At 41.7% G+C, this 27,759-nt stretch overlaps 1 protein-coding gene across 3 annotated transcripts in view; it reads left to right on the top strand.

Annotated features, from left to right (window-relative positions):
* The window catches only part of LOC143808731 (uncharacterized), a 135,991-nt gene that overhangs the window by 27,374 nt on the left and 80,858 nt on the right, over positions 1 to 27,759 (top strand). The window contains exons 5-7 of one of the 3 annotated variants that reach the window (XM_077291677.1): positions 3,164 to 4,207; positions 16,179 to 16,265; positions 18,929 to 19,039. In XM_077291677.1, the coding sequence (XP_077147792.1) occupies positions 3,164 to 4,207; positions 16,179 to 16,265; positions 18,929 to 19,039 (1,242 nt within the window). Of the gene's footprint in view, positions 1 to 3,163; positions 4,208 to 16,178; positions 16,266 to 18,928; positions 19,047 to 27,759 lie in introns of all 3 variants that reach the window. The other 2 variants (XM_077291686.1, XM_077291694.1) reach the window with 2 other exon arrangements.

The following is a 27,759-nucleotide window of genomic DNA, read 5'->3' as shown; positions in this document are numbered from 1 at the left end:
TGTGGGTTTTTCCAATTTTCAAACTTCTAGTAACTATAACTTTTTTGCCTGTTGTGCGGAAAAATGTATTTAGTGAGAAAAACCCTTAAGGACATTGTAAAAAAATGCAGCTGCAGCGAAACAAATGTTGTAAGAGAGGAAAACAGTCCACGGTCCTTGTTATCCCTTCCCCCGCCACTTTATTTCCCTGACCTGATGACATGCGGTATCACACCAGCCGTTCAGTAGCGTCACTCATCACTTTGATTTATGGAGGTCTTATACAACTGATGCATTGGCATTGGATCTGGGAGGAATGGTTTTTTTTGTATCTTTCCGGCATTAATCATTGTAAAGTAAATCTGTCACCAAGCTTTTACTACCTCATCTGAGAGCAGCATAATGTAGAGTCAGGGACCCTGATTTCAGTGTCACTGGGTGCAGCAATTCCCTTTCCTCCCCCCAATTAGCAGCTTTCTCTATACATTGTATATTGACAGTAAGCTGCTCATCAGTGCTGGGGGCAGGGTTGGACCAGCATGCACGGGGCACCTAGTCTTGCAATAATAATCTCCTACTCATAAAACATTTAATGTATTGAAACAACAGCACACAGCCTGATAAATGACACATCAGGGTCTCAGCCCCTACCTCGTCCTGCTCTCAGATTACATAATAAAAACCTGCTGATAGATTCCCTTTAAGTCTTTGAAAAACCCACAAGCTTTTGTATGTGCTCATGTGGAAACACAACCTACTCTTCATCTGCCATTCTACTAGGGGTGTATTCTTAAAGATGAACTTCCCCTTTAAGTATGCTTTTAGGAATGTAGCTTAGATAGACTATTAGGATATTTATACCGCGTGCAGAAAAGTACTATCCTATTCCATCAGCAAATAATCACTCAGTAGTGATGTCTATACAAGAGGTTTCGCACTTAGGGATTTTCCAACTGTAAGTTTTTTCACCCTATCAGCACGCGGTAGTTAAAAATCTAACATTAACAGTAACGATGTTGCCTCTCTGCTGCTGCTCCATTTATTGTTTACATGCTGCATCAGTGATATCACAACTACAGCACACGGGAGCACTGCAGCCAATCATTGCTTTCAGTGTCTCTTGCCATCTACATAGACAGAGCCGCTGAGTTCAATGATTGGCTGCAGTGGTTATATGCAGTGTGTCACGCTTGCTTCCAGACTGGTTGGTGCGGGCGTGCGGCCCCACTGGACCAAAGACCAGACTACCCTGGAAGGGGTGTAACTAAGTAGCTTCCTAGGGGTTCGCTGGAGCCTCTGATGGTGAGGTCAGACTTGTGCAGTAGGTAGCTACCAGGTACCACTCCAGGGTGGAGTCTGGCTGTGGCTGCTGATCCCACCGGGGAACGGAACATAGACAGGCAAGCGGGTAAGGCTGGCACTCTGGCAGACAGGCGGGCACGGCTGGGACACAGGCAGGCAGACGGGTACAACAGAGACACTGGCCGGCAGACACGGTTGGCTCTAGCAAGACTGGCGGACAAGGCTGGTACACTGGAAGAAACCGTAGGGACCGGTCTGCAGGCAGGTATGTAAAACAGGCAAGAACCTGTTCAGACAGGAGGACTTATGAATAGGAAGAGAAAGACCGCAAGAGCGGGTGCAGTGCAAAAGCACAGGAGCTAGAGCCAAGAACAAAGACGCACGAGGCGGGGCCAGGAGGAGGAGCCAAGGAGGCGGAGCCAAGTGCAGAAACAGGAGGCGGAGCCACGTGCAGAAACGCAGGAGGCGGAGCCAAGAGCAGGAGGCGGAGCCAAGAGCAAGAGACGTAGAATCGCAAGGAGCGGAGCCAGGTAGAACCGCAAGGAGTGGAGCCTCAGAGCGAGAGCTGAACGGAGCCGCAGAGCAAAGCCACAGAGTGCAGAGCTGAGAGCAAAGCCACAGAGAGCAGAGCTGAGAGCAAAGCCACAGAGTGCAGAGCTGAGAGCAGAACAAAGAGTGCAGAGCAAGACACAGTGCAGAGCTGAGTGCAGAGCAAGACACAGAGTGCAGAGCCCAGAGAAAAACCACAGAGAGCAGAGCAAGGTCACAGAATGCAGAGCAAGGAGCAAAGCAAGGTCGCAGAAAGCAGAGCCAAAATCAGAGCAAAGCAAGACACAGAGTACGCACAGCAGGGAAAGGAAACCAAGGCAGGGATATAAACAGACACAGGAACAGGACTAGGCTAAGACAAAGTCAGGAACAGGACAAGGCACAGAGACATGGACACAAGCCAGGGTACGACGCCCCTCTGGGTGGCGGACATAGGCCCGGTTACGAGGCCCCACTGGATGGCAAACACAGGACACATTCCAGGGTACAACGCCTCCCTGGGTGGCGGACATAAGAGTAACAGAGACAGGGCCTGGCACCTCAGCAGCTAAGAACTGACTGAGGGAGTAAGTTGCACAGGCCCCCACCAATGGGTGGGGATGTCTTAAATACAGGAAGCCTCATGGTGATTGGCCGGGGACACCTTAGCAAGGTGCACACAGTCTCAATAAGACACAGAAGTTGCCGGCGCCGCCCCCCTATGCACACAGACAGAGAATGCACAGAGCAAGCAGCAGACATGAGGCACACAGCATGGAGCTGGCAGCAGAGAGAAGTCACAACAAGGCCCAGAGAAGTAACTGAGTTTGAGTGTAATGCAGGTGGGGGATGGGAGGCCATGCAGTGATGCCAGCAGGGTTGTTACACAGTGTAGCTGTGAAGCCACCGCAGCAGCATCTGAGGAGCCATCTACATAGACAGCGCTACTGAGTTCAGTGATTGGCTGCAGTGGTTATATGCAGTGTAGCTGTGAAGCCAATGTAGCAGCATCTGAGGAGCCATCTACATAGACAGAGCCACTGAGCTCAGTGATTGGCTTCAGTGGTTATACGCAGTGTAGCTGTGAAGCCACCGCAGCAGCATCTGAGTAGCATTGGTGCAACCCCTTTAATCCGTGCTACCTCGCCTATTATTTCTTATGTGATTGCAGTGTGGGATTATTGATTTAGCCGTTCAATAAAATCTCTATGTGCTACAAATAGAATTTTCTTTGTGCATTTTCATGTGCCTCATTTAGTAATGCTTTGACTCATAAGACCATTGGATAGTACACGGAGGAGCTATAACACCAATAACTATATGTTATCTTATACCCTCTCCGTCTTTTATGCAGATAAACAGCAGCTGCATGATGTGAATTCTTATAAAGCTAAAGATGACGTTACCTCTGATGCTAGAGAACACAGGAGACACACAGACAGTAAGAAAGAGGAGTACAAATGGAGGCTGTCCCAGCTCCTGGGCTCTGGACAGACAGTGGGGGACGAATACCAGAGTGATTCCAACTCTGCGGACAGTGTGTGCACAGAGGACTTTGCTGTAAAATTTAAACAACGAATGGTCGAGCCAATAGTGAGTTCAGAGGCTCATGAAAATGCACAGAACGACAGTGGGAAAACTATGGTAGATTACACTGAAAGTGTATCACTAATGCTTCCATCATCTGATGACAACCCTGAAGACCATTTGAACACAGCCAGGAGAGAAGACATCCTTCAACAGTTCAAAGAGGAGTTGGAGGATGACTTGCAAGCAGCCCTCACCAAAAATGCTGAAGACCAAGGTTCAGACAGAAGCCAAGAGAGGAAAAATAGTGTGGAGTCTTTAGGTGGTCAGATTTCAAGACTAAGCCAAGCAAATCATACTCCAATATCAAGTCTACCAAGTGTGGAGAGAAGTTCTGTTGTAAGCCACTTGTCATCAAGAGGTGGTGAGGAGCATCAGCCACTTCTTCATACTGGGAACATTGCGGTAAGCGAAAACATGAGCAGGACTGAAACTTCACCATCAACCAACAATTATCCGGATGTCAGGGAGCGGAATACATATTTGTATGAGAAGAATTCTACAGATGTGGATCAAATTGGATGTGAAAAGATAAACCTTGTGATGAGTGCTTCTGGCACAGGAACAACAGACTGTCCGACAGACGCATTGGATGCAGGCTTGATGAACAGATCTGAAGAACTTAAGATTATTGACCTTAATGCCAGAAAAGATGCATGGTGTAAGAACACAGTCTATCAAGCATCTGACTTGTGGGACTTATCAAACACTGTGGCCTGGAAGAAGGATGTTGGAGAAACGCCATCACCTAGTAATAAAGCATTAAATGGTGGAACAGACTTGGGTCAAGCAAAGTATGCGGACAGTTTAAGTAAGTCATGGAATAGTACTGTTTTTATGCTGGTGTTTAAAGAAACAAACATTGATTTCAAAGGACTTGTCTTATTGATAATATTGTTCAAAACTGTGAAAAGAAGTGAACTTACTATATACGTCAATTAGTATAGTGTCATTAGAAATAGTGGGATAGATGATATAGTGTCAGTGTGATAGAAGGTGTCATTTTGTCATCACATTCTCATCTGTAGAGGTGCTCCCTGCTAACCACCTTGGGTGAAGGACACGCATGCTCAGAAGCTTCCCCGTTCTGTTCTGTCCTGATCATGCTACATAGTGCAAAAAAAGGATTAAAAAATATCCAATCGCAAAGCCTTGTAAAAGGCTTCTGTTGAGAGAGGCATTTTGGATAATTAAACTGAACACGAAACAGCCCAGAGTATGAATTTTAGAAATGATACCATGCTCATATATTAGAACTTATGTATTGATGCATCTGTAATTGTTAATTTGCTGTTTTTGTATGTTTTATGCATTTAATTATTTCTCACATACAGTACAGACCAAAAGTTTGGACACACCTTCTCATTTAAAGATTTTTCTGTATTTTCATGACTATGAAAATTGTAAATTCACACTGAAGGCATCAAAACTATGAATTAACACATGTGGAATTATATACTTAACAAAAAAGTGTGAAACAACTGAAAATATGTCTTATATTCTAGGTTCTTCAAAGTAGCCACCTTTTGCTTTGATGACTGCTTTGCACACTCTTGGCATTCTCTTGATGAGCTTCAAGAGGTAGTCACCGGAAATGGTCTTCCAACAATCTTGAAGGAGTTCCCAGAGATGCTTAGCACGTGTTGGCCCTTTTGCCTTCACTCTTGCTGTCCAGCTCACCCCAAACCATCTCGATTGGGTTCTGGTCTGGTGACTGTGGAGGCCACGTCATCTGGCGTAGCACCCCATCACTCTCCTTCTTGGTCAAATAGCCCCGAACACAGCCTGGAGGTGTGTTTGGGGTCATTGTCCTGTTGAAAAATAAATGATGGTCCAACTAAACGCAAACCGCATGGAATAGCATGCCGCTGCAAGATGCTGTGGTAGTCATGCTGGTTAAGTATGCCTTTAATTTTGAATAAATCCCCAACAGTGTCACCAGCAAAGCACCCCCACACCATCACACCTCCTCCTCCATGCTTCATGATGGGAATCAGGCATGTAGAGTCGATCCGTTCACCCTTTCTGCGTTGCACAAAGACATGGTGGTTGGAACCAAAGATCTAAAATTTGGACTCATCAGACCAAAGCACAGATTTCCACTGGTCTAATGTCCTTTACTTTTGCTCTTTAGCCCAAACAAGTCTCTCTGCTTGTTGCCTGTCCTTAGCAGTGGTTTCCTAGCAGCTATTTTACCATGAAGGCCTGCTGCACAAAGTCTCCTCTTAACAGTTGTTGTAGAGATGTGTCTGCTGCTAGAACTCTGTGTGGCATTGACCTGGTCTGTAATCTGAGCTGCTGTTAACCTGCGATTTCTGAGGCTGGTGACTTGGATAAACTTATCCTCAGAAGCAGAGGTGACTCTTGGCCTTCCTTTTCTTGGAGAGGTCCTCATGTGAGCCAGTTTCTTTGTAGCGCTTGATGGTTTTTGCAACTGCACTTGGGGACTCTTTCAAAGTTTTCCCAATTTTTCGGACTGACTGACCTTAATTTCTTTAAGTAATAATGGCCACTCGTTTTTCTTTACTTAGCTGCTTTTTTCTTGCCATAATACAAATTCTAACAGTCTATTCAGTAGGACTATCAGCTGTGTATCCACCAGACTTCTGCTCAACACAACTGATGGTCCCAACCCCATTTATAAGGCAAGAAATCCCACTTATTAAACCTGACAGGGCACACCTGTGAAGTGAAGACCCTTCCCGGTGACTACCTCTTGAAGCTCATCAAGATAATGCCAAAAGTGTGCAAAGCAGTCAGCAAAGCAAAAGGTGGCTACTTTGAAGAACCTAGAATATAAGACATATTTTCAGTTGTTTCACACTTTTTTTGTTAAGTATATAATTCCACATGTGTTAATTCATACTTTTGATGCCTTCAATGTGAATTTACAATTTTCATAGTCACGAAAATACAGAAAAATCTTTAAATGAGAAGGTGTGTCCAAACTTTTGGTCTGTACTGTATATTATCCAAGGGGTAACGTTTCTCCTTGCTGAAAGTGACATGTCAAGCATGCCAAGATGAGGAAACTTAAGCCGCAATGCTCCTCTGGGAAGTATGCAAAGTGTCTCTTCAGAGAGGAAGAGGACTAGAACTCGAGTGTCACCTATAGGAAGTAGCAATCCTAAAAGTCAGTGTTGACTCTTTCACGAGCCTTGTCACATGAGTTAGGATAAAAGCCAAAACCAGAATCTCAATTTGCAGACACCGAATTTCAGGGTACTGAACCTAAAAGGGGCGTTGGAAAATGTGACCTTGATAAATGCGTTGCCCAAGTGCCGGAGGCTGACACCAGGTTTCCACACTAAGCTAAGAGAAGAAGTGGTAGTGCAGTTGTTAGTACCAGGTCCCTATAGGCATAGGGTATTAGACCTGGCCTATTCCCATGTCTTTGGTGGACATCGGGGAGTAGACAAAACACTAGAGTGGGTCATTAGGAGGTTCCACTGGCCTGGGTGTCACAGGGAGATTGTTAACTACTGCCGGTCCTGCCCTACTTGTCAGCTTACAGCTCCCTTTTCCCATTTCTGAAGCCCCCAGTGCCATTGCCCATTATAGAGGTCCCATTTGACAGGATTGCCACGGATCTTATAGGGCCCCTGGTTAAGTCCACCAGGAGGTACCAATACATTGTAGTGGTGATGTACCATGCAACACAGTACCCAGAGGCGCTACCCCTTAGAAACTCCTGAGCCAGGAGCATAGCCCGAGAGTTATTCCATATTTTTTCTCGGACTGGCCTGCCGAAAGACATCCTGATGTACCAAGGCACACCATTTATATCTGAAATAATGAGGGAGTTGTGTAAGGCTCTCCAGATTACACAACTCCGCACGTCAGTGTACCATCCGCAAACGGACCGCCTGGTGGAGATATTCAACAACACGTTGAGTTCAATGCTTAAGAAGGTCATGGAGAGAGATGGCCGAGACTGGGATTGCCTACTGCCATACCTGTTGTTCTCAATCAGGGAATTTCCTCAGTCCTCTACTGGATTCTCACAGTTTGAGCTGTTGTATGGTCCACACCCCTGTGGACTTCTAGATTTTGCAAAGGAGACTTGGGAGGCAGAAGTTACACCCCAATGGAATGCCTGGTCCACTCCCGTCTTACCCGCTATCTCTCAGATAATTCTCTTCTCGACCCTCTTCAATCTGGTTTCCGCTCTTTACACTCTACTGAAACTGCCCTTACTAAAGTCTCTACTGACCTACTAACAGCTAAATCTAATGGTCACTATTCCATGCTAATTCTCTTGGATCTCTCCGCAGCATTCAACACTGTGGATCATCAGCTCCTCCTCACTATGCTCCGCTCCATCGGCCTCAAGGACACCGTTCTCTCTTGGTTCTCCTCCTATCTCTCTGGCCGATCCTTCACTGTTTGTTTTGCTGGTTCCTCCTCCTCTCACCTTCCCCTTACTGTTGGGGTTCCTCAAGGATCAGTCCTAGGCCCCCTCCTCTTCTCTTTGTATACTGCCCCTATTGGACAAACAATCAGTAGATTTGGTTTCCAGTACCATCTCTATGCTGACGACACCCAATTATATACCTCTTCTCCTGTTATCACGCCGACCTTTTTAGAAAACACCAGTGATTGTCTTACCGCTGTCTCTAACATCATGTCCTCCCTCTATCTGAAACTGAACCTGTCAAAAACTGAACTCCTCGTGTTCTCTCCCTCTACAAACCTACCTTTGCCCGACATTGTCATCTCTGTGTGCGGTTCCACCATTACTCCAAAGCAACATGCCCGCTGCCTTGGAGTCATCCTTGATTCCGAGCTTTCATTCACCCCCCACATCCGATCACTGGCTCGCTCTTCTTATCTGCATCTCAAAAACATTTCCAGAATTCGCCCTTTTCTTACTTTCGACTCTGCAAAAACTCTTACTGTCTCACTTATTCATTCTCATCTGGACTATTGTAACTCTCTACTAATTGGCCTACCTTTTACCAGACTCTCCCCGCTCCAATCTGTCCTGAATGCTGCTGCCAGGATCATATTCCTCGCCAACCGTTACACCGATGCCTCTACCTTGTGCCAGTCATTACACTGGCTACCCATCCAATCCAGAATCCAGTACAAAACTACTACCCTCATCCACAAAGCACTCCATGGCTCAGCACCACCCTACATCTCCTCTCTGGTCTCAGTCTACCAACCTACCCGTGCCCTCCGCTCTGCTAATGACCTCAGGTTAGCATCCTCAATAATCAGAACCTCCCACTCCCGTCTCCAAGACTTTACACGTGCGGCGCCGATTCTTTGGAATGCACTACCTAGGTTAATACAATTAATCCCCAATCCCCACAGTTTTAAGCGTGCACTAAAAACTCATTTGTTCAGATTGGCCTACCGCCTCAACGCATTAACCTAATTATCCCTGTGTGGCCTATTAATAAAAAACAACAACATAATCACGTTCCTCCATCATGTTCTCATACACTTTATGCAGTTAATAGCCTCTGTGTCTGTACTGTTACATACTTAGGCAGTTAACTGGTTCATGCAGCTTTACATGAACACCCGAGCCTTACACTATGGCTGGTCCAAATAACTAAAGCAATTGTTACCATCCACCTCTTGTGTCTCCCCTTTTCCTCATAGATTGTAAGCTTGCGAGCAGCAGGGCCCTCATTCCTCCTGGTATCTGTTTTGAACTGTGATTTCTGTTATGCTGTAATGTCTGTTGTCTGTATAAGTCCCCTCTATAAGTTGTAAAGCGCTGCGGAATATGTTGGCGCTATATAAATAAAATTATTATTATTATTATTATTATTAATGGAGCGTTATTGAGCATGTGGCCCAAATGCAGGACCGGATTGTAAGGGTGATGCCGATTGTGAAGGAGAGCCTCCTTCAAGCACAAGAAGCCCAGGAAAGGGTCTACAACTGAGCCACAAGACCTGAGACAGTTTAGCTCTGGAGACCGGATGTTGGTGTTGATTCTCACCATTGAAAGTCAATTCCTGGCCAAGTGACAAGGGCCATATGAGGTGGTCAAGAAGTTGAGTGACATCAACTAGAAGTTTCACCAACCAGGGAGACGAAAGCCGTACCAAGTATACCACATCAACCTGCTCAAACCGTGACGAGTCCGGGAATCCCGAGTGAGGCTGTATGCCTTGGAGCCAGTCCTGAAGCTACGGTTGAGGATGTCACAGTGGCAGAGGCACTGTCACTGGCCCAGAAACAACAGTGCTGTGAGCTGCTTCAGCGTAACCGGGACCTGTTTATGGAGCAATCGAGTTGAACGCAGGTTGTGAAGCACGAGGTCCTGACTAAACCACATGTGAGGGTAAATCAGAGGCCGTATCGGATTCCCGAAGTCCGCTGAGAGGTGATCTCTGAGGAAGTGAGGAGAATGTTGAGCCTAGGCGTCATCGAGGAGTCAAAGAGCGGTTGGTCCAGCCCTATTGTTCTTGTGTCAAAGCCCGATGGAGAGTGGCGATTTTGCAACAATTACAGAGAGCTGAATGAGGTGTCCACGTTTGATGCATATCCAATTCCCTCGGGTTGATGAGCTCATTGAGAGGCTAGGGTCAGCCAGATACATCAGCAGCCTGGACCTAACGAAAGGGTACTGGCAGATTCTCCTGTCGCCAAGTGCCAAAGAAAAAACGTCCTTTTCTACATCTGATGAATGTATCCAGTATAACAGAATGCCGATTGGTCTACAAGGAACCAGAGCTACCTTCCAGAGGGCTATGGATCGGATTCTAGCCCCTCACAAGAATTACGCCGCCGCTTACTTGGATGACATTATGATCTTCAGCCCATAGTGGGGGAGTTACCTGAAGAAGGTCCAGACGGTACTGGATTCACTGAGGCAGGGTTTACTATAAACCCAAAGAAGTGCGCTCTCGGGAAAGAAGAAGCAAAATACTTGGGCTCATCGGAAGGTTTGAGATAAAGCTGCAAGTAGACAAAGTGGAGGCAATCCAAAATTGTCCGCAGCTGTTATCCAAGATGCAGGTTAGGGCATTTCAGGGAATTGTAGAATACTATTGGCGATTTATCCCAAATTTCGGCATGATTGCCACCCCCTGACTGATCTTCTCAAGAGCACAAAGTCGACGATGGTCAAATGGTCCTCCAAAGCGGAGATGGCAATCTAGGAGTTGAAGCTCGTCCTGTGCCGACAGCCAGTCTTGGTCACACTAGACTTCATGAAGGAGTTTGTGCTCCAAACGGATGCCTCCGAAGTCGGTTTAGGAGCTGTGCTGTCCCAGGAAATAGATGGCGATGAACACCCAGTCCTATATCTGAATAATAAACTCTCCTCCTGTGAGAAGAACTATGCCATCATGGAGAAAGAGTGCTTGGCCATCAAGTGGGCAATTGACATCCTGAGATATTACCTGTTAGGCAGAAAGTTTAGGCTAGTATCTGAAGATGCACCTCTGAGATGGATGAGGGAAACGAAGGGGAAGAATTCCCGAGTACCTAGGTTGTTTCTGGCGCTCCAGGACTCAGGACTTCACTTTCCATTTGGAGCACAGGCCAAGGAGGTTGCGTGGAAATGCAGATGCCCTGTCGAGAGTCCATTGCTTAGCCAGTGAAGGTGCCAAAACCCCTAGTGAAGTGATAGAGGGGAAGATACGTGTCACTGCACATGATTGTGTCAGTGATGTAAAACCAGAGTAGTTTCCTCCAGCACACTATGTGTTGAGAGGATGAAATTAGAGTTATGTTATGGGCGGGTTTTAGTCGATCTGCATAGAGCGGGTGGGAGGGGTCCACCATATCTCCACATGCAGAGTCCTGACATGACCTGTGTGATGTCAAGATCATGTGATCAGTCACATGATGGAGGAGCCGCAAGGTCTGGGCTTAAATGACTGAAGATCAAAGCTTTCAGTGTTTGCTTGGAGAGGGAGGACTCCAGGAAAGTGTTGCTTGAACTTGAAAACCTGAACAGTGTGTTTTCTGCCAGCGGTGAGCTGGAGTAACCCTGTTCACAGAAGGACTGTGTTTGCGCTGCCACAATTTTGTTTTGTTTTCCTGTTTTACCCAGAGGTCTGTATTTTCTTTACCACACCTTGGTTTATGCTGCCTACAGTAAACCAAAGGAACTTCTTAAAGCCGCAGTGTACCCATGACTACCTCCGTGTACAGCCGAGTGAGCTGCTCTACCACACCACTAAAACAATACAAAAACCTATATATGTTTTGTATCACAGTAATCAAAGCTACAAGCTGTCCCCCCCAAAAAGCAAGTCCAAATATGGCTGTATGGATAGATTTTATTTAAAATAAAAAGTTATGGCTCTTTGCAAAAAGGGAGGAAAAAAAGTGAAAACGCAGAGATGAAATTTGTGTCTTTAAAGGGTTAAAAAACCCATCAAGGACAAAAAAACAACAGTAATGCAAAAATTATACATGTATTATGTAATTGACACTATTCGCTTATAATCAGGACTCTAGAAAAATGTAACGAAGCTAATACATCAGTGTGTTACACAGGAATTTGATAAAAACAATACCCCAAAAGGATCATAATATGGAATAAATAGTGGTATCATAATAGAGAATATAGCCCAGTGGTAGGAAAACCATCACACAAGGACGCTTCAACCATTAAATTAACTTTATCATTCATTTGGGAGAAATTGTCAAGGGCACTGTGTGGACATTGTGTTATTAATCTTCATGTGAATGTAATACAGATCAGTGGAGCACTACCACTGCCTTATGTATGGAGTTGCTAGAAACAAAAATGGAGATGTCCATGTTACATACAGGTTTTAGGCCCCCTATTTGCAATCTAATTAAAAGTATTTAATGATTAAAAGTGAATACTATATTACCCAAGGGAGTCACCCTGTTTGCCTTACTACTTTTATGTAGTCCTACAAGGTGTAATGGCAGCAGTACAAAGGAGACCGGTCATCATTTTCTTCTCTCTTTAAGGGAATCTGTCACCGGATCTTTGTTATGTAATCTGAGAGCAGCATTATGTAGGTGCGGGAGCACAATTACAGTAATGTGTTATATACTAGGATATAGGTTGCTGATTCAATAAAATCAGTGTTTTATCATCCGGGCAATTACTCGATTGACCAATGATCAACGGAGGAGGCTGCAGACTGTTTGTACTTCTAGGCTCGATATCAGGAAACTAGCAGTGAGCTTATGGTATATACACCTCCTATACAAAAACATGGAAGACAAGAAGAGGACGTAATTGTATGAAGATAGGAGGCGCTAAACCGGACCTCTACGCCCATCGGACCCGGACCGCAGCGGGACCGCCCCTGGGCGATTATAATATAACCTTTATTTCTCATCTTTCATGTTACATCGGGGGCTTATCTACAGCATTACAGAATGCTTTAGATAAGCCCCTGATGCCGGTGGCCGCAGCTCATATACGATTTTGGGGGTGACAGACTCCCTTTAATCCAAAATGATAGCCAGTGTTTATAAAAAAGATACAAAAGATTTTAAAAAACAATAGAGCATATACAGTTTCATAAAATAAAACTGATAAAACAAAAGAAACACACTACACCGATCACAGATATAATTTGGCCTAGCGAAGGAGAGCTCTTAGTTCCAAGAATGTCCTCCGGATAGGAACCATGCATACGCAGAAGTGTATCTCTCTTCAGGAACAAAGATCATAATTCGGCTTGACCTTTTATCAGTACCTGAGTTACACCCACACACCTGCCGTGAAGACCTCATGTGGATCGGGTTGAGGGTTGTTCATCCCCTCAGGAGTTTATGAAATTCTCAACTTAAGCGATAACTTCTCTCCAGATGATCGCAGAACTTTGAGATCCCGCCATATTTGTTATTGGGATTTTATAGTTAACCAGAGATCAAACATGACATGGCTGGTGTCAGTTATCTGGCCACTATTGATTTCAGGCTTATAGGCAGGTGTCACAGTTATGAAGAAATATGCATGTTTTGCCCTGAAGCTGAAAATGTATGTCTCATCTCTATCGACTTTATGCAATTTCCAATATTCATAATTTTCTTTCGGAGACAGAAAGCCTTGGCTGTCTATTGTAGCATTTCCCTAGCAGTAAAACACCTTGTCATTTGAATTTTAATTCAAAATACATTTCCTGGGGACAAAAACCCTTCCACTTTGCTATTTATATGTAAACACAGGTGCCCTATTGTTGTCCAACTCTCTGAAAAGAGTTCTCTTGTCTTAACTATTTGTTCAATCTATATATACCTCTCAGGTATAAAATACATCCTCCTTGACACTGCTGTGGTTTTTTGTCCTACAAGGAGCCTCCTGCATGTTAACTAGGATGGGTCATTTTACAATATGGGTAATTCCCTACTTCCTTATGTTCATTGTACAGTCTGTTCAAGAGGCTCAGACTGTCAGCTGTTTGCCTCCTCACTGGAAATCTGTGTAAGAGGAGGGAAGGAGGAGAATGGCTCTTCACTACAGTGAAGAAAACTGTATTTAGAATTTAGAAATCTTAATATTTTCAATGACATACAAATATTTTCTATTGCTGCGTTTGTAAAATTCGGTTGTATCAAAATATGAATAAAATAAATCCGATGAGTAAACAGAGTAATGAGAAAAAAATTGTAATGCCAGAATTACTTTTTTTTCGCACCACAGCATTGCAATAAAATGCAGTAAAAGGCAAACATTGTATCTACTCCAAAATGGTGTCAGTGAAAACGTCAGCTCAGGGCACAAAAAATAAGCCATCGCACAGCCCCAGATCCCAACATTTTAAAACATTACGAGTTTCAGAAATGGCGACACAAACACAATTTTATTTTTTTTTTTATTACAAATTTCCAAATTTTGTTTCATTTCTTAAATTTAAAAAAAAGTTTGCTATCTGCATACTCGTACTGACCTGGAGAATCATATTGCCAGGCCAGTTTCAACCTATAGTGAATAAGGTAAATAAAAACAAAAACAAAAAAACAATTGTGGGATTGCACTTTTTTTCCAACCAATTTTAACCTCTTTCCGACATCGGGTGTAATAGTACGCCGATGTCGGACTTCCTCCCTTTGATGTGGGCTACAGCGCCGAGTTCACATATCAGCTGTTTTAACTAGTTAAATGCCGCTGTCAATCTCTGACAGCGGCATTTAACTTGCGCTACCAGCAAGTGTGCTGGAAATCACATGATCGCGGGTCACCGATGGGTTGGCATGACAACCAGAGGTCTCCAGCAGACCTCTATGGTTGTCATTGCCGGATTGCTGTGAGCACCGCCCGGTGGTCGGCGATCATAGCAAGTGAGCATTTCTGCTACATATAGGCGATCTGAACATTGCCTGTATGTAGCAGAGCCAATCAAAGTACTGCATCTTCTAGTCTCCCATGGAGACTATTGAAGCATGCAAAAAGTAAAAAAAAAGTTTTGAAAAATATATAAAAAAATATAAAAGTTCAAATCACTCCCCTTTTGCCCCATTCAAAATAAAAAAATAATAAAAAAAAAAATCTAACATACACATATTTGCGTAAATGTAAAAGTCAAAACGCCAGAAAGGCGTTTTTATGGTGCCACAACATTGCATTAAAATGCAATAACGGGCGATCAAAAGATCGTATCTGCACCAAAATGGTATCATTAGAAATGTCAGCTCGACATGCAAAAAATAAGCCTTCACCCAGCCCAAGATCACAAAAAAATGGACACACTACGGGTATGACATGTGGAAAATGTTATTTATGAATTATTTTGTGTGACATAGCTCTCTGATTTAAGGGCATAAAAATTCAAAGTTTGAAAAAAAACATTGTGAAATTTTCAATTTTTTTTTGCAAAATTGCCAATTTTTTCACAAATAAATGCAAGTTATAGAAGAAATGTTACCACTATTATGAAGTATAATATATCATGAAAAAACAGTCTCAGTATCAGCGGTATCCATTGAAGTGTTCCAGAGTTATTACCTAATAAAGTGACAGTGGCCAGATTTAAAAATTAAGCCCGGTAATTAACCTACAAAGTGGCTCAGTGCTTAACGGGTTAAGAAAGATTGTAAATAAACACCCACAATAATTAGGGAAATATTTTTTCACGTTTTTTTTTTTCCCAAAATCACAATCTTTCATTTTCCCATTGGTTACTGGGGCTTTTTTAGATTCTAACTTCCTCTTGTTTCAGAAATGTCACGTGTACATTAGCAGAAATGAACAGACTTGGACCCTTATAGCTTGTATTTAAGCATCTAATGAGCGTGTGCAATGCTTATTGTTGTGATGAGAGAGGGGATAGGGAGAATTATGACATTGCTTATTATAGGGGAAATCCTGTGTTATCAGCTGTGTAAAGAGATGTTACTTGCCATTGTAATCCTGCCTTTGATGATAAGGAAACAGCTGTAAACTCTTTTTGAAAGGACAGAAAATAAGTTCAGCAATAGAGCTGTGCTGATACATGACAAAGTACAGATAGCAGCAACTTGGGTACACAAAGAGAGCTCATATACAGCACATCATGTATTTCAGGGAGAGAAAGTCCCACAAGAGATAGATATGACATTTGGATCAGGCTGCAAATTGCATATCATGAATGAATGAATGAAGGAATGAACATTGTAGACTAAAACGTAGGCAGTCACTAAGTGATGGAAAAAATAGTTTCCCATATAAAATATATGTCAGTGGCACTTACTGTAAACTAATGAGAATTTCAAACAGCATTTTTTCTTTTTTAACAGAAGTGGAAAAAGTTTAACAACTTGTTTATTCACTATCATTATATTTAGGAATAGAGACTATGTCTGTGATAAGTTTTCCTATGTGTCTGACTATATGTTCACAGAACAAAATTATCAAGTGGAAGACCTAATCCCTGTGGACTCCTCATTGACCAAGGACAATAAAAGTTCTACATACAAACATGTGGCTGGTAAGTAATATGTTACCAAGATAGTATTTGTCATTCCTGTTTAACTGAGTTTCCATATAGTGGCATGTAAAAGTTTGGACACCCCAGTGGTCAAAATTCCTTTTATTGTGAACAGTTAAGCAAGTTGAAAATGAAATGATCTCTAAAAGGCCTAAAGTTAAAGATGACATGTTTCCTTTGTCTTTTAGCCAAAAAATGTTCATGTTTTAAAATTTTAAAATTACAAAAAGGAAAATGCGCTGATGCAACAGTTTGTGCACCCTGCATGGTTAGTACCTAGTAGCTTCCCCTCTTGAAAGTATCACAGCTTTTAAGCACGTTTTGAAGCAAGACAAGAGTTTTTACATTTGCTGTGCATACTCTGTGTGAACATTGCTGCAGATTATTCATTTGCACTGGTGTGCCCAGCGGCCAATCCCTGATTGTAGGCTGGCTGTCTCATTTGGTATTACCACACCTGTGTAGTCGCCATCTTTACTTGGGGCCCACTGCACCATGAGAGTGCATTTGATTTGAGGCCTAGACAGGTAAGCACCTTTGCCTGTTTTTCTGTGATGTTTTTTCTAGAATAGTGGAGGTTTTTTCCTCCTTTTTTTTCCTCCTGTTGTGGTTTTTTATGGTTAGTACCTAGTAGCTTCCCCTCTTGAAAGTATCACAGCTTTTAAGCACGTTTTGTAGCAAGACAAGAGTTTTTACATTTTTCCAGATCTGTGAGATTCCTGATACGTCCTGCATACACTGCAATTCTGAGGTCAATAATTTGTTGAAGTTTAATTGAATCCATTTTCCCCTCTACCAGTGAAATGTTCCCCCTGCCATTGGCTGCAACACAACCCCAAAGCATGATCGATCCACCCCCGTGCTTAATGGTTGGCGAGATGTTCTTTTCCTGAAATTTTGTGCCCTTTTTTTCTGCACACATACATTTGATCATTGTGTCCAAATAGTTCTATTTTAACCTCCTCAGTCCACAGGACTTTTTTCCAAAATGTATCAGACTTGTTTAGATGTTTAGATGTTCTTTTGCAGACTTGTGATGCGGAATATAAGGCCGGGGTCACACTACCGTAGAATACGGATTAGTGCTATGAGATGAAACATCACATAGCACTCGGACCACTGTTAATCTATGGGGCAGCTCACATCAGCGTATTTTTTCTCAGATGTATTCGACATGCGTGTAAAATCACAGCATGCTGCGATTGTACGCGTATATCGCCCGAGACTCGCCAATGCAAGTCTATGGGTGTGAGAAAAACTCGGACACCACACGGACCATTCGTCTAGCTTCCGACAAATGTTCACACATTTTCCTCATTTCAGCCCATTGAGCCATTGAATTCATGAGGGAAAAGCAGAGAAATGTAAAGCCATACGCATGTCATACAGATGTCATATGGATACATAGGTGCAGAAAAAATTGCATTGCAAATGCATTACACACGGAGGACCATACTGAGAACGCTCATTCAACTCTTGGCATGAAGACTCGGACCGAGTTTTCATACATTAAGTGTGACCCCAGTCTTATGGTGAGGATGCAGGAGACATTTTCTTCTGATGCCTCTTCCATGAAGGCCATATTTGTTCATGTGGCTCCAAATAGTAGGACAATATACCACAACTCCAGAGTCTGCAAAATTTTTCTGAAGGTCTTTTGCAGTCAATGAGGGTTCTGATTTGTCTCTCTAGCAATCCTACCAGCAGCTCTCACTTAAATTTTGCTTGGTCTTCCAGACCTTATCTTGACCTCCACTGTTCCTGTTATCTGCCATTTCTTAATTACATTTCGAACTGAGGAACGGGCAACTTGAAACAGCTTAAGTATCTTCTTATAGACTTTTCCTGCTTTGTGGGCCTCCACCATTTTCATTTTCAGAGTGCTAGGCAGCTGCTTAGAAGAACCCACGGCTGCTGGTTTTTGGCACACATTTAGAAGAGGTTAGCTTTTTATAAAGCTGGGAAATTTTCATCACCTGGCCTTAGCTAACAATGATGGTGAACAAGCCAAGGGTGCCCAAAGTTTTGCATCAGCCCATTTTCCTTTTTGTAGTTTTTGAAATGAAAAAAAAAAAGACAATATATATATATTTTTGCCTAAAATATAAAAGAAATGTGTCATCTTTAACTTCAGGCCTTTTAGAGATCATATCATCTTCAACTTGCTTAACTGTTCACAATAACAGTAATTTTGACCACGCGTGCCCAAACTTTTACATGCCACTGTATCTCTTAAACACAGCATTTCCTTAGAACTATTCTACAGTTCTATGCTATTTTTTTGTCCTTCAGTACAAAAAATAACGTCTCTCAATTATAATGTAGGAAAAATTGGGAGATATACTTTTACATAGCTCTGATATTGCATTGTATGTCAGTCCTGTAATTCAGTCTGATTCCAGGCTGTTGTCGTACCTGCACATATGTAGCATGCTGCAGATAGAGGATGGTAGGATATGACGGGAATTCCACTCCAATATGCCTACATTTTGTTGACTGGTATATATTACCCAAAATATTGATGGATAAGTCAACCAAATGAATATAAACTTTTCATGGCCACCTCCATAGCTTATCACCTTGGTTACCAAGCCAATGTTAAGGCATTATATTACTAATTTCAGACAACAGAGTTGTAACAACTGTGACTTTTTTATCTTAAGGTGTTCCTTTGATGAGTTTCGATACCGTGACTGTTGACAGTGATTTGGACTCTGTGACCACAGAAAGAGTAAGGGATCACATCCGCAAAGCTATGAACAACGGCAAAGGAGGTGCGAGGTTACATTGTTTTACGGTATAAATTGGCTATTGCCTGCTTTCAAATTCTTTTTAAACAGGGGTTCTGCTAGAGTGGCTGCAGGGATTGCAGTCGCACCCAAGCCTTAGGGAGCCCAAAAGTTCCCTTGGTCTATATGAGCAAACCAGTACTTTGAGACTCCCTGTGGGAGATTTTGCATTGTGGACAATGAGCTTATGCCCTGCTTCCTTCCAGTCATCGAACGGGGCACAGCACTGAGCAGTCATTCATGTTCTCCAATCATGCCCACTATTTAGTTGATTGATGTCCCGCTCAACACATTCACAGTCTAAGTGGGACGTTAATCAGGACCAATTTTATGTTTTCTGTTGCCTCAGGAGGAAATTGAAATGCCTCCCCATTCCCTAGTCATTCCCCCTTGTTAAGAAGAAAAAATAATACTTCTTAAAATATAATTATCCATGATTTGTGCAGTAATCATCTCCAATGTTGGTTGTAGCTTTTCTGCTGCCTGAGTCAAAAATTGAAATGTCACAATTTCCATAATTGTTTTTTGGAGTTTTGTTCTTAAGATATTCATTAATATTTAGTTCCCTTAGGGAACATAACCTATGACCATCCAATTGTTTGTACTATATACTGCAATGCCATGGTATTGCAGTTTACAGTTGATATGGAAAGTATTCAGACCCCTTTAAATTTTTCACTCTGTTTCATTGCAGCCATGTGGTAAATTCAAAAAAGTTCATTTTTTTCTCATTAATGTACATTCTGTACCCCATCTTGACTGAAAAAAGCAGAAATGTAGTAATTTTTGCAAATTTATTAAAAAAGAAAAACTGAAATATCACATGGTCATAAGTATTCAGACCCTTTGCTCAGTATTGAGTATTTGAGCTAGTACAGCCATGAGTCTTCTTTGGAATGATGCAGCAAGTTTTTCACACCTGGATTTGGGGATCCTCTGCCATTCTTCCTTGCAGATCCTCTCAAGTTCCGTCAGGTTGGATGGTGAACGTTGGTGGACAGCCATTTTCAGGTTTCTCCAGAGATGCTCAATTGGGTTTAGGTCAGGGCTCTGGCTGGGCCAGTCAAGAATGGTCACAGGAGTGTTTTGAAGCCACTCCTTTGTTATTTTATCTGTGTGCTTAGGGTCATTGTCTTGTTGGAAGGTGAACCTTTGGCCAAGTCTGAGGTCCAGAGCGCTCTGGAAGAGGTTTTCATCCAGGATATCTCTGTACTTGGCCGCATTCATGTTTCCTTCAATGGCAACCAGTCGTCCTGTCCCTGCTGCTGAAAAACACCCCCATAGCATGATGCTGACACCACCATGTTTCACTGTTGGGATTGTATTGGGCAGGTGATGAGCAGTGCCTGGTTTTCTCCACACATACCGCTTAGAATTATCACCAAAAAGGTCTATATTTGTCCAAAGTTTCCTGTGTGGCACTGGCCTCCAACAGAATGCAGGCTGGAAATAGCCTGCTAAGTGGGGCGCTAACGACTCTGTTCTGCCTGAGAGCACCAATACGCTTAAAAGTTTTGCAGGCTACTGTGGCCCACTGTCAAATTGATTTTGCTCGCGAGAGGCGGAAAAATGCCACCTTTTGAGAGTTACCTCATCTCGCCTAATGCCAGAAGCAGGTCCGATCATCTCCCTCCTCTTCCCTTAAACAATAATTATTTACCATTCGCCTCCCGTTATTATTAAAGGGAACCTGTCACCCCGTTTTTTGAAGATGAGCTAAAAATAGCGTTAAATAGGGGCAGAGCTGGGCGTTACATTAGTGTCTTTGTGTGCCTTTATTACCCACCTATGCTGCCGAAATACCTTTGTAAAGTCGCCGTTTTCTGCTGTCACTCACGCTGGTCTGGTCCTATGGGCGTGGTGACAGCGCTGTTTCTCCCCCAGAATCCTGCTCATCATTACGTTGGTGGCGTAGTGGTGTGCGCATGTCCAAAAGGCTAATCCACTGCCCAGGTGATGAAAAACAGCGCGATCTGCGCTATTCAGCCGTTTACCGGTGGGCGCGGCCATCTTTCCTGTGGCCGCGCGTGCGCAGATGGAGCGCTCTGCTGCTCGGGGCTTCAGGAAAATGGCCGCAGGATTCCGCGCGTGCGCAGATGGAGATTGCGGCGGCCATTTTCCTGAAGCCCCGGGCAGCAGAGCGCTCCATCTGCGCACGAGCGGCCACAGGAAAGATGGCCGCTCCCACCGGTAAACGGCTGAATAGCGCAGATCGCGCTGTTTTTCATCACCTGGGCAGTGGATTAGCCTTTTGGACATGCGCACACCACTACGCCACCAACGTAATGATGAGCAGGATTCTCGGGGAGAAACAGCGCTGTCACCACTCCCATAGGACCAGACCAGCGTGAGTGACAGCAGAAAACGGCGACTTTACAAAGGTATTTCGGCAGCATAGGTGGGTAATAAAGGCACACAAAGACACTAATGTAACGCCCAGCTCTGCCCCTATTTAACGCTATTTTTAGCTCATCTTCAAAAAACGGGGTGACAGGTTCCCTTTAAAAGCAAGGCCACAGAAAGTGGGGTAAAATTCAATCCAAAATTCAAGAATTAGCACAGCAAAAAAGGGGGACAGTATGTACTTGCCTAGGTCACAGAATTCTATTGTTATTTAAATAACCCTGTAAACCTTTCCCATTGTTCTCTGAGTTCTACTATAGTTTAAAAACAAAGTAAAACTCTCCCATTGATCACTGAATTCTACAGTAGTTTGAGAACCCAGTTGAACTCTCCTATTGTGCTCAGAATGCTATTTATTGTTATTTAAATAACCATGTAGAATTCTCCCATTGTTCTCAAAATTCTACTGTAGTTTGAAAACCCAGTAGAACTCTCCCAGTGTTCTCAAATTTCTATTGTTATTTAAATAACCCTGTTGAACTCTGTTTGTTCTCGGAATTCTACTGTAATCTGAAAACCCAGTAGAACTCTCCCATTGTCCTGGAATCCTACTGTAGTACGAAAACCCATTAGAACTCTCCTATTGTTTTTGGATTTTTATTGTTATTTAACCCCTTCCTGACATTTGCAATACAAGTACGTCTTAATCAGGAAGGACTTCCTGAACAATACAGTACATGTGCATCATTGCGATCGCCCGCCCACAGAGGGCTGTGCGTTGGCGATCGCTGCCAGGTGTCAGCTGATTCTGACAGCTGACATCTGGTTCACAGTGCCAGGAGCGGTGCCCGAAGAAAGCCCCTTTGCCCTTGGATCAGAGACCCAGTGACGTCATTACGGGGTCCCTATCATTGCCATGGTCATCATGATGACATCCGAGTCACTAGGAAGTTAGTTAGATCATGTGCGTGCAGTGCACGATCTAAGTAACTTGTGTCTGCAGGGCTGACAGTTAATAAGGTATAGCAGTGCTCCTGCATTGCTATACCTTATAACAGCGATCAGACTGCAGAAAGTGAAAGTCCGTAGTGGGACTAAGTAAAAAAGTTGTAAAAATATTTTTCAAAAAAATCACAAAGTAATAACTAAAACATATATTGTACCCATATATAAATATTATGAAAAAAAAACCCTAAAAAACAATAAAAGCACACATACAGCTCTGGCAAAAATTAAGAGACCACCACATCAAAACCCTGTCATGGGCAGCCCAATCTCCAGACCTGAACCCCATTGAAAACCTCTGGAATGTAATCAAGAGGATGGTGGATAGTCACAAGCCATCAAGCAAAGAAGAACTGCTTACATTTTAGCGCCAGGAGCAGTGTGAGAGACTGGTGGAAAGCATGCCAAGACGCATGAAAGTTGTAATTGAAAATCATGGTTATTCTACAAAATATTGATTTCTGAACTGTTCCTGAGTTAAAACATTAGTATTGTTGTCTCTAAATGATTATAAACGTGTTTTCTTTGCATTATTTGAGGTCTGAAAGCACTGTTTTGTTTTGTTTTTTTACTATTTTTCTTTGTCAGAAAAAAATACTAAAATTTATTGCTTGGAAATTCGGAGACATGTTGTCAGAAGTTTATAGAATTAAAGAACAATATACATTTTACTCAAAAATATACCTATGAAGAGAAAAATCAGACAAACTGAACATTTTGCAGTGGTCTCTTAATTTTTGCCAGAGCTGTATTTAGTATCGCCACATCCGGAACGATCCGAGCTATAAAACTGTCACACTAGTTATCCCCTTTAGTGAACACCATAAAAAAAGAATAAAAACTAGGCATTAAACAATGCTTTATCATCATACCTCCGAACAAAAAGTGGAATAAAATGTGATCAAAAAGAAGAATGTAAATAAAAATTGTATCACTGAAATCGTCATCTTGCCCTTCAAAAAACAAGCCGCCATACTGCTCCATCAGCCAAAAAATAAAAGTTATACTGTAATGAAAAAATTATAGCTCTTAAAATATTTTGATGCAAAAAACTAATCAGTACTGTACATCCAAATCTGGGGTGTTTCTACATTAGCAGAAATTGTGGGACAATTTTTGGTGTTATTTTTACCCATTTCCCCATGTGAAAAATGTAAAATCTGGGGCTAAAACACAGTTTTAATGGTAAAAATATATATATATTTTCCTTCATTGGCCAATGGTATAAAATTCTGTGACCCATCTGTGGTGTCAATATGATCACTGCATCCCTAGATGAATTTATTGAGAAGTGAAATTTGTAAAATGGGGTCTCTTATGGGGGGTTCTGCTGTTCTGGCACTTCAGGGGCTCTGCCAATGTGACATGGCACCCTCAAACCGTTCCAGCAAAGTGTGAACTCTAATATGGCGCTACTTCCCTTCTGAGCTTTGCACTGTGCCTCAAAAGTAGTTTTCGACCACATATGGGATATCTGCATACTCAAGAGAAATTGCACAACAAATTTTGAGGTCCATTTTCTCCTTGTGAAAATAAAAATTGAAAAAAAAAAAGTAAAATTTTTGTGGGAAAAAGGTTTTTTTTTTTTTTTTTTACTCCTCTACGTTATAAACTTCTGTGAAGCACCTGGGGGATAAAGGTGCTCATCATACATCTAGATACATTCCTTGAAGGGTCTAGCTTCCAAAATGGTGTCACTTGTGGGGTTTTACCACTGGTTAGGCACATCAGAGTCTCTCGAAACGAGACATGACACTGGCAGACCATTCCATCAAAGTTTGCATTCCAAACATCATTCCTTTTCTGAGCCCTGCCGTGAGTCTAGACAGTATTTTACCCACACATACTGTATGGAGTATCGGCATACTCAAGAGAAATTGCACAACAAATTGTATGATGCAATATTTGGGGCCCAAATACATTTTTGTGGAGAAAATGTGTTTTTGTCTATTTTTACGGCTCAGCATTATAAACTTCTGTGAAGCACCTGGGGGTTTATGGTGGTCACCACACATATAGATAAGTTCCCTGAGGGGTCTAGATTCAAAATGGTATCACTTGTGGGCGGTTTCCTTTGTTAATATTTTACAGAAACAAAAAATCAAAAAGGCCCTCCTACCCTTCCGAACCCTGCCGGGTGCCCAAGCAGTGGTTTTCACCCACATATATGTCATCGGCATGCCCAGGAGATATTGCACAAAAAATTATTGGGTCCATTTTTTCCTGTTACGCTTGCAAAAATAAAAAAATTGGGGTCAAAAGTAGCTTTTTTGTGATAAAAAGTTAAATGTCCATTTTTTTTCCTTCTGCATTCCAAAAATTCCTGTGAAGCATCTGAAGGGTTAATAAACTTCTTGAATGTTGTTTTGAACATCTTGAGGGGTGCAGTTTTTAGAATTGTGTCAATTTTGAGTATTTTCTGTCATGTATTCACCTCAAAGTCGCTTCAAATATGATGTGGTCCATAAAAAAATTTTGTTGGAAAAATTAGAAATCACTGGTCAACTTTTAACCCTTATAGCTTCCTAACAAAAAAAAATATTTAAAAAATTGTGCTGATGGGAAATGTGGGAAATGTTATTTATTCACCAGTTTGTGTGATATAACTCTTGGATTTACGGGCCTAAAAGGGCATACAAATTTAAAAGTTTAAAAATTGCAAACATTTTCCAAATTTTCTCAGAATGCTATTGTTATTTGAATAAGCCCGTCAAATTCTCCCTTTGTTCTCAAAATTAGACTGTAGTTTCAAAGCCCAGTAAAACTCCATTGTTCTCTGAATTCTGTTGTTATTTAAATAACCTTGTAGAACTCTCCCATTGTTTTCGTAATTCTACTGTAGTGTGAATCCCAGTAGAAGACTCCTATTGTTCTCGGAATGCAACTGTTATTTAAATAACTCTAGAACTCTCCCATTGTTCTTTGAAATCTATTGTTATTTATATAACAATATAATTATTGTATTCTCAGAATTCTATTGTTTTGTTTGTTTTTTTTAAATAACCCTGTAGAATTTTAACATTGTTCTCAGAATTCTACTGTCGTTTGGAAAACCCAGTAAATCTCTCCCCTTGTTTTCGGAATTCAATTGGTATTTAAATAACTGTATACAATTGTCAAATTGTTCTCAGAATGCTATTATTAAAATAACCATGTAGAACTCTCCCATTGTTCTCGGAGTTCTACTGTAGTTTGAAAATCTAGTCTAGCTCTCAAAAATTCTCAAAATTCGACTTTTTTTTAAATAACCCTGTAGGAGACTACCATTGTCCTTCGAATTCGATTTTCTTTTCAAAACCCTGTAGAACTCTCCTATTCTTCTCAGAATTCTATTCTAGTTTAAAAACCCAGTATAACTCTCTTATCGTTCTCTGTTTTTTATTGTTTTTTTTTTATAATCTTGTAGAACTCTCCCATTGTTCTCGGAATTCTACTGTAGTTTGACAAGGCAGTAAAACTCTCATTGTTCTCAGAAATCTATTGTTATTTTAATAATTTTGTAGAACTGTCCAATTATTCTCGGAATTCTATTGTTATTTAAATAACCCTGTAGAACTCCCCTTTGTTTTTAAAGTATCCTGTTGAACTCTCCCATTGTTCTCGGAATGCTACTGTAGTTTGAAAACCCAGTAGATCTACTATTGTTTTCAGAATTTTATTGTTATTTAAATAATACTGTAGAACTCTCAAATTGTGCTCGGAATTCTATTGTTATTTAAATAACGATGTAGGACTTTCTCATTTTTCTCGGAATTCTACTGTAGTTTGAAAATCCAGTGCAACGCTCCCGTTGTCAGAATTCTGTTTTTTTTTTCTAAATAATTGTATAGCACTTTCCGGTTGTTCTTGGAACTCTACTGTAGTTTGAAAAGCCAGTAGAATTCTCCTATTGTTCTTCTATTTCTATTTTTATTTACAATAACCCTGTAGAACTGTCACATAGTTACCAGAATTCTATTTTTATTTAAATAATGCTATAGAACCCTTCCATTGTTCTCTGAATGGTAATGTAGAATGAACTTTCCCATTGTTCTCATAATTCTATTGTTATCTAAATAACCCTATAGAACTCTCCCATTGTTCTCTGAATTCCTTTGTTACTTAAATAACATTGTACAACTGTCAAATTGTTCTCTGAATTTTATTATTTAAATAACAATATAACTTTCCTATTGTTTTTTTATGTATTTGTTATTTAACTAGCCATGTAGTATTCTCCAATTGTTCTTGGAATTCTACTGTAGTTTGAAAGCCCCGTAAAACTCAGATTGTTCTTGGCATTTTACTTTTTTTTTATATAACCCTGTAGAACTCTCTCATTGTTCTCAGAATTCTACTGTTTGGAAAATCCAGTAGAACTCTCCTATTGTTCTTGGAATTCTATTGTTACCTAAATAATCCTGTTGAACTCACACAGTGGTCTCGGATTTCTATTTTTAGTTAAATAACCATGTAGAGCTATCCCATTGTCCTTGGAATTCTGATGTCTTTTGAAAACCTAGTAGAACTCTCCTATTGTTCTGGGAATTCTATTGTTCTTTAAATAACCCTGTTGAACTCTCCTACTGCTCTCAGAATTCTACTGTTTAGAAGCTCAGAAGAAATCTCCCATTGTTCTCAGAATTCTATTGTAGTTTGAAAACCCAGTAGAACTCTCCCATTGTTCTCTGAATTCTAGTGCTTAAATAACCCTGTAAAATTCTCCCATTTGCGCTCAGAATTTTACTGTAGTTTGAAAACCCAGTAGAACTCTCCCACTGTTCTTGGAATTCTGTTCTTTAAATAACTTCATAGAACTTTCTGATTGTTCTCGGAATTTTACTGTAGTTTGAAAACCCAGTTCAACTCTGCTATTCTTCTCGGAATTCTATTGTTATTAAAATAACCCTGTAGAACTCTCCCATTGTTCTTGGAATTCTGTTATTTATATAACAGTAGAACTATCTTATTGTTCTTTGAATTATATTGTTATTTAAATAATAGAACTACCCCATGTCGGGGCCCCACCTTAGCAACTGTACAGTATATACTCTTTGGCGCCATCGCTCTCACTCTTTAAGTCCCCCTTGTTCACATCTGGCAGCTGTCAATTTGCCTCCAACACTTTTCCTTTCACTTTTTCCCCATTATGTAGATAGGGGCGAAATTGTTTGGTGAATTGGAACGCGCGGGGTTAAAATTTCGCCTCACAACATAGCCTATGACGCTCTCGGGGTCCAGACGTGTGACTGTGCAAAATTTTGTGGCTGTAGCTGCGACGGTGCAGATGCCAATCCCGGACATACACACATACACACACACACACACATTCAGCTTTATATATTAGATAGTATAGAATGTGTGATTTTACTGGAACA

The sequence above is a fragment of the Ranitomeya variabilis genome, chromosome 1 (assembly GCF_051348905.1).
Source record: "Ranitomeya variabilis isolate aRanVar5 chromosome 1, aRanVar5.hap1, whole genome shotgun sequence".
NCBI classification, from domain to species: Eukaryota; Metazoa; Chordata; class Amphibia; order Anura; family Dendrobatidae; genus Ranitomeya; species Ranitomeya variabilis.
Note: the sequence above shows the minus strand (reverse complement) of the source record. Positions and strands in the feature narration are given on the sequence as shown.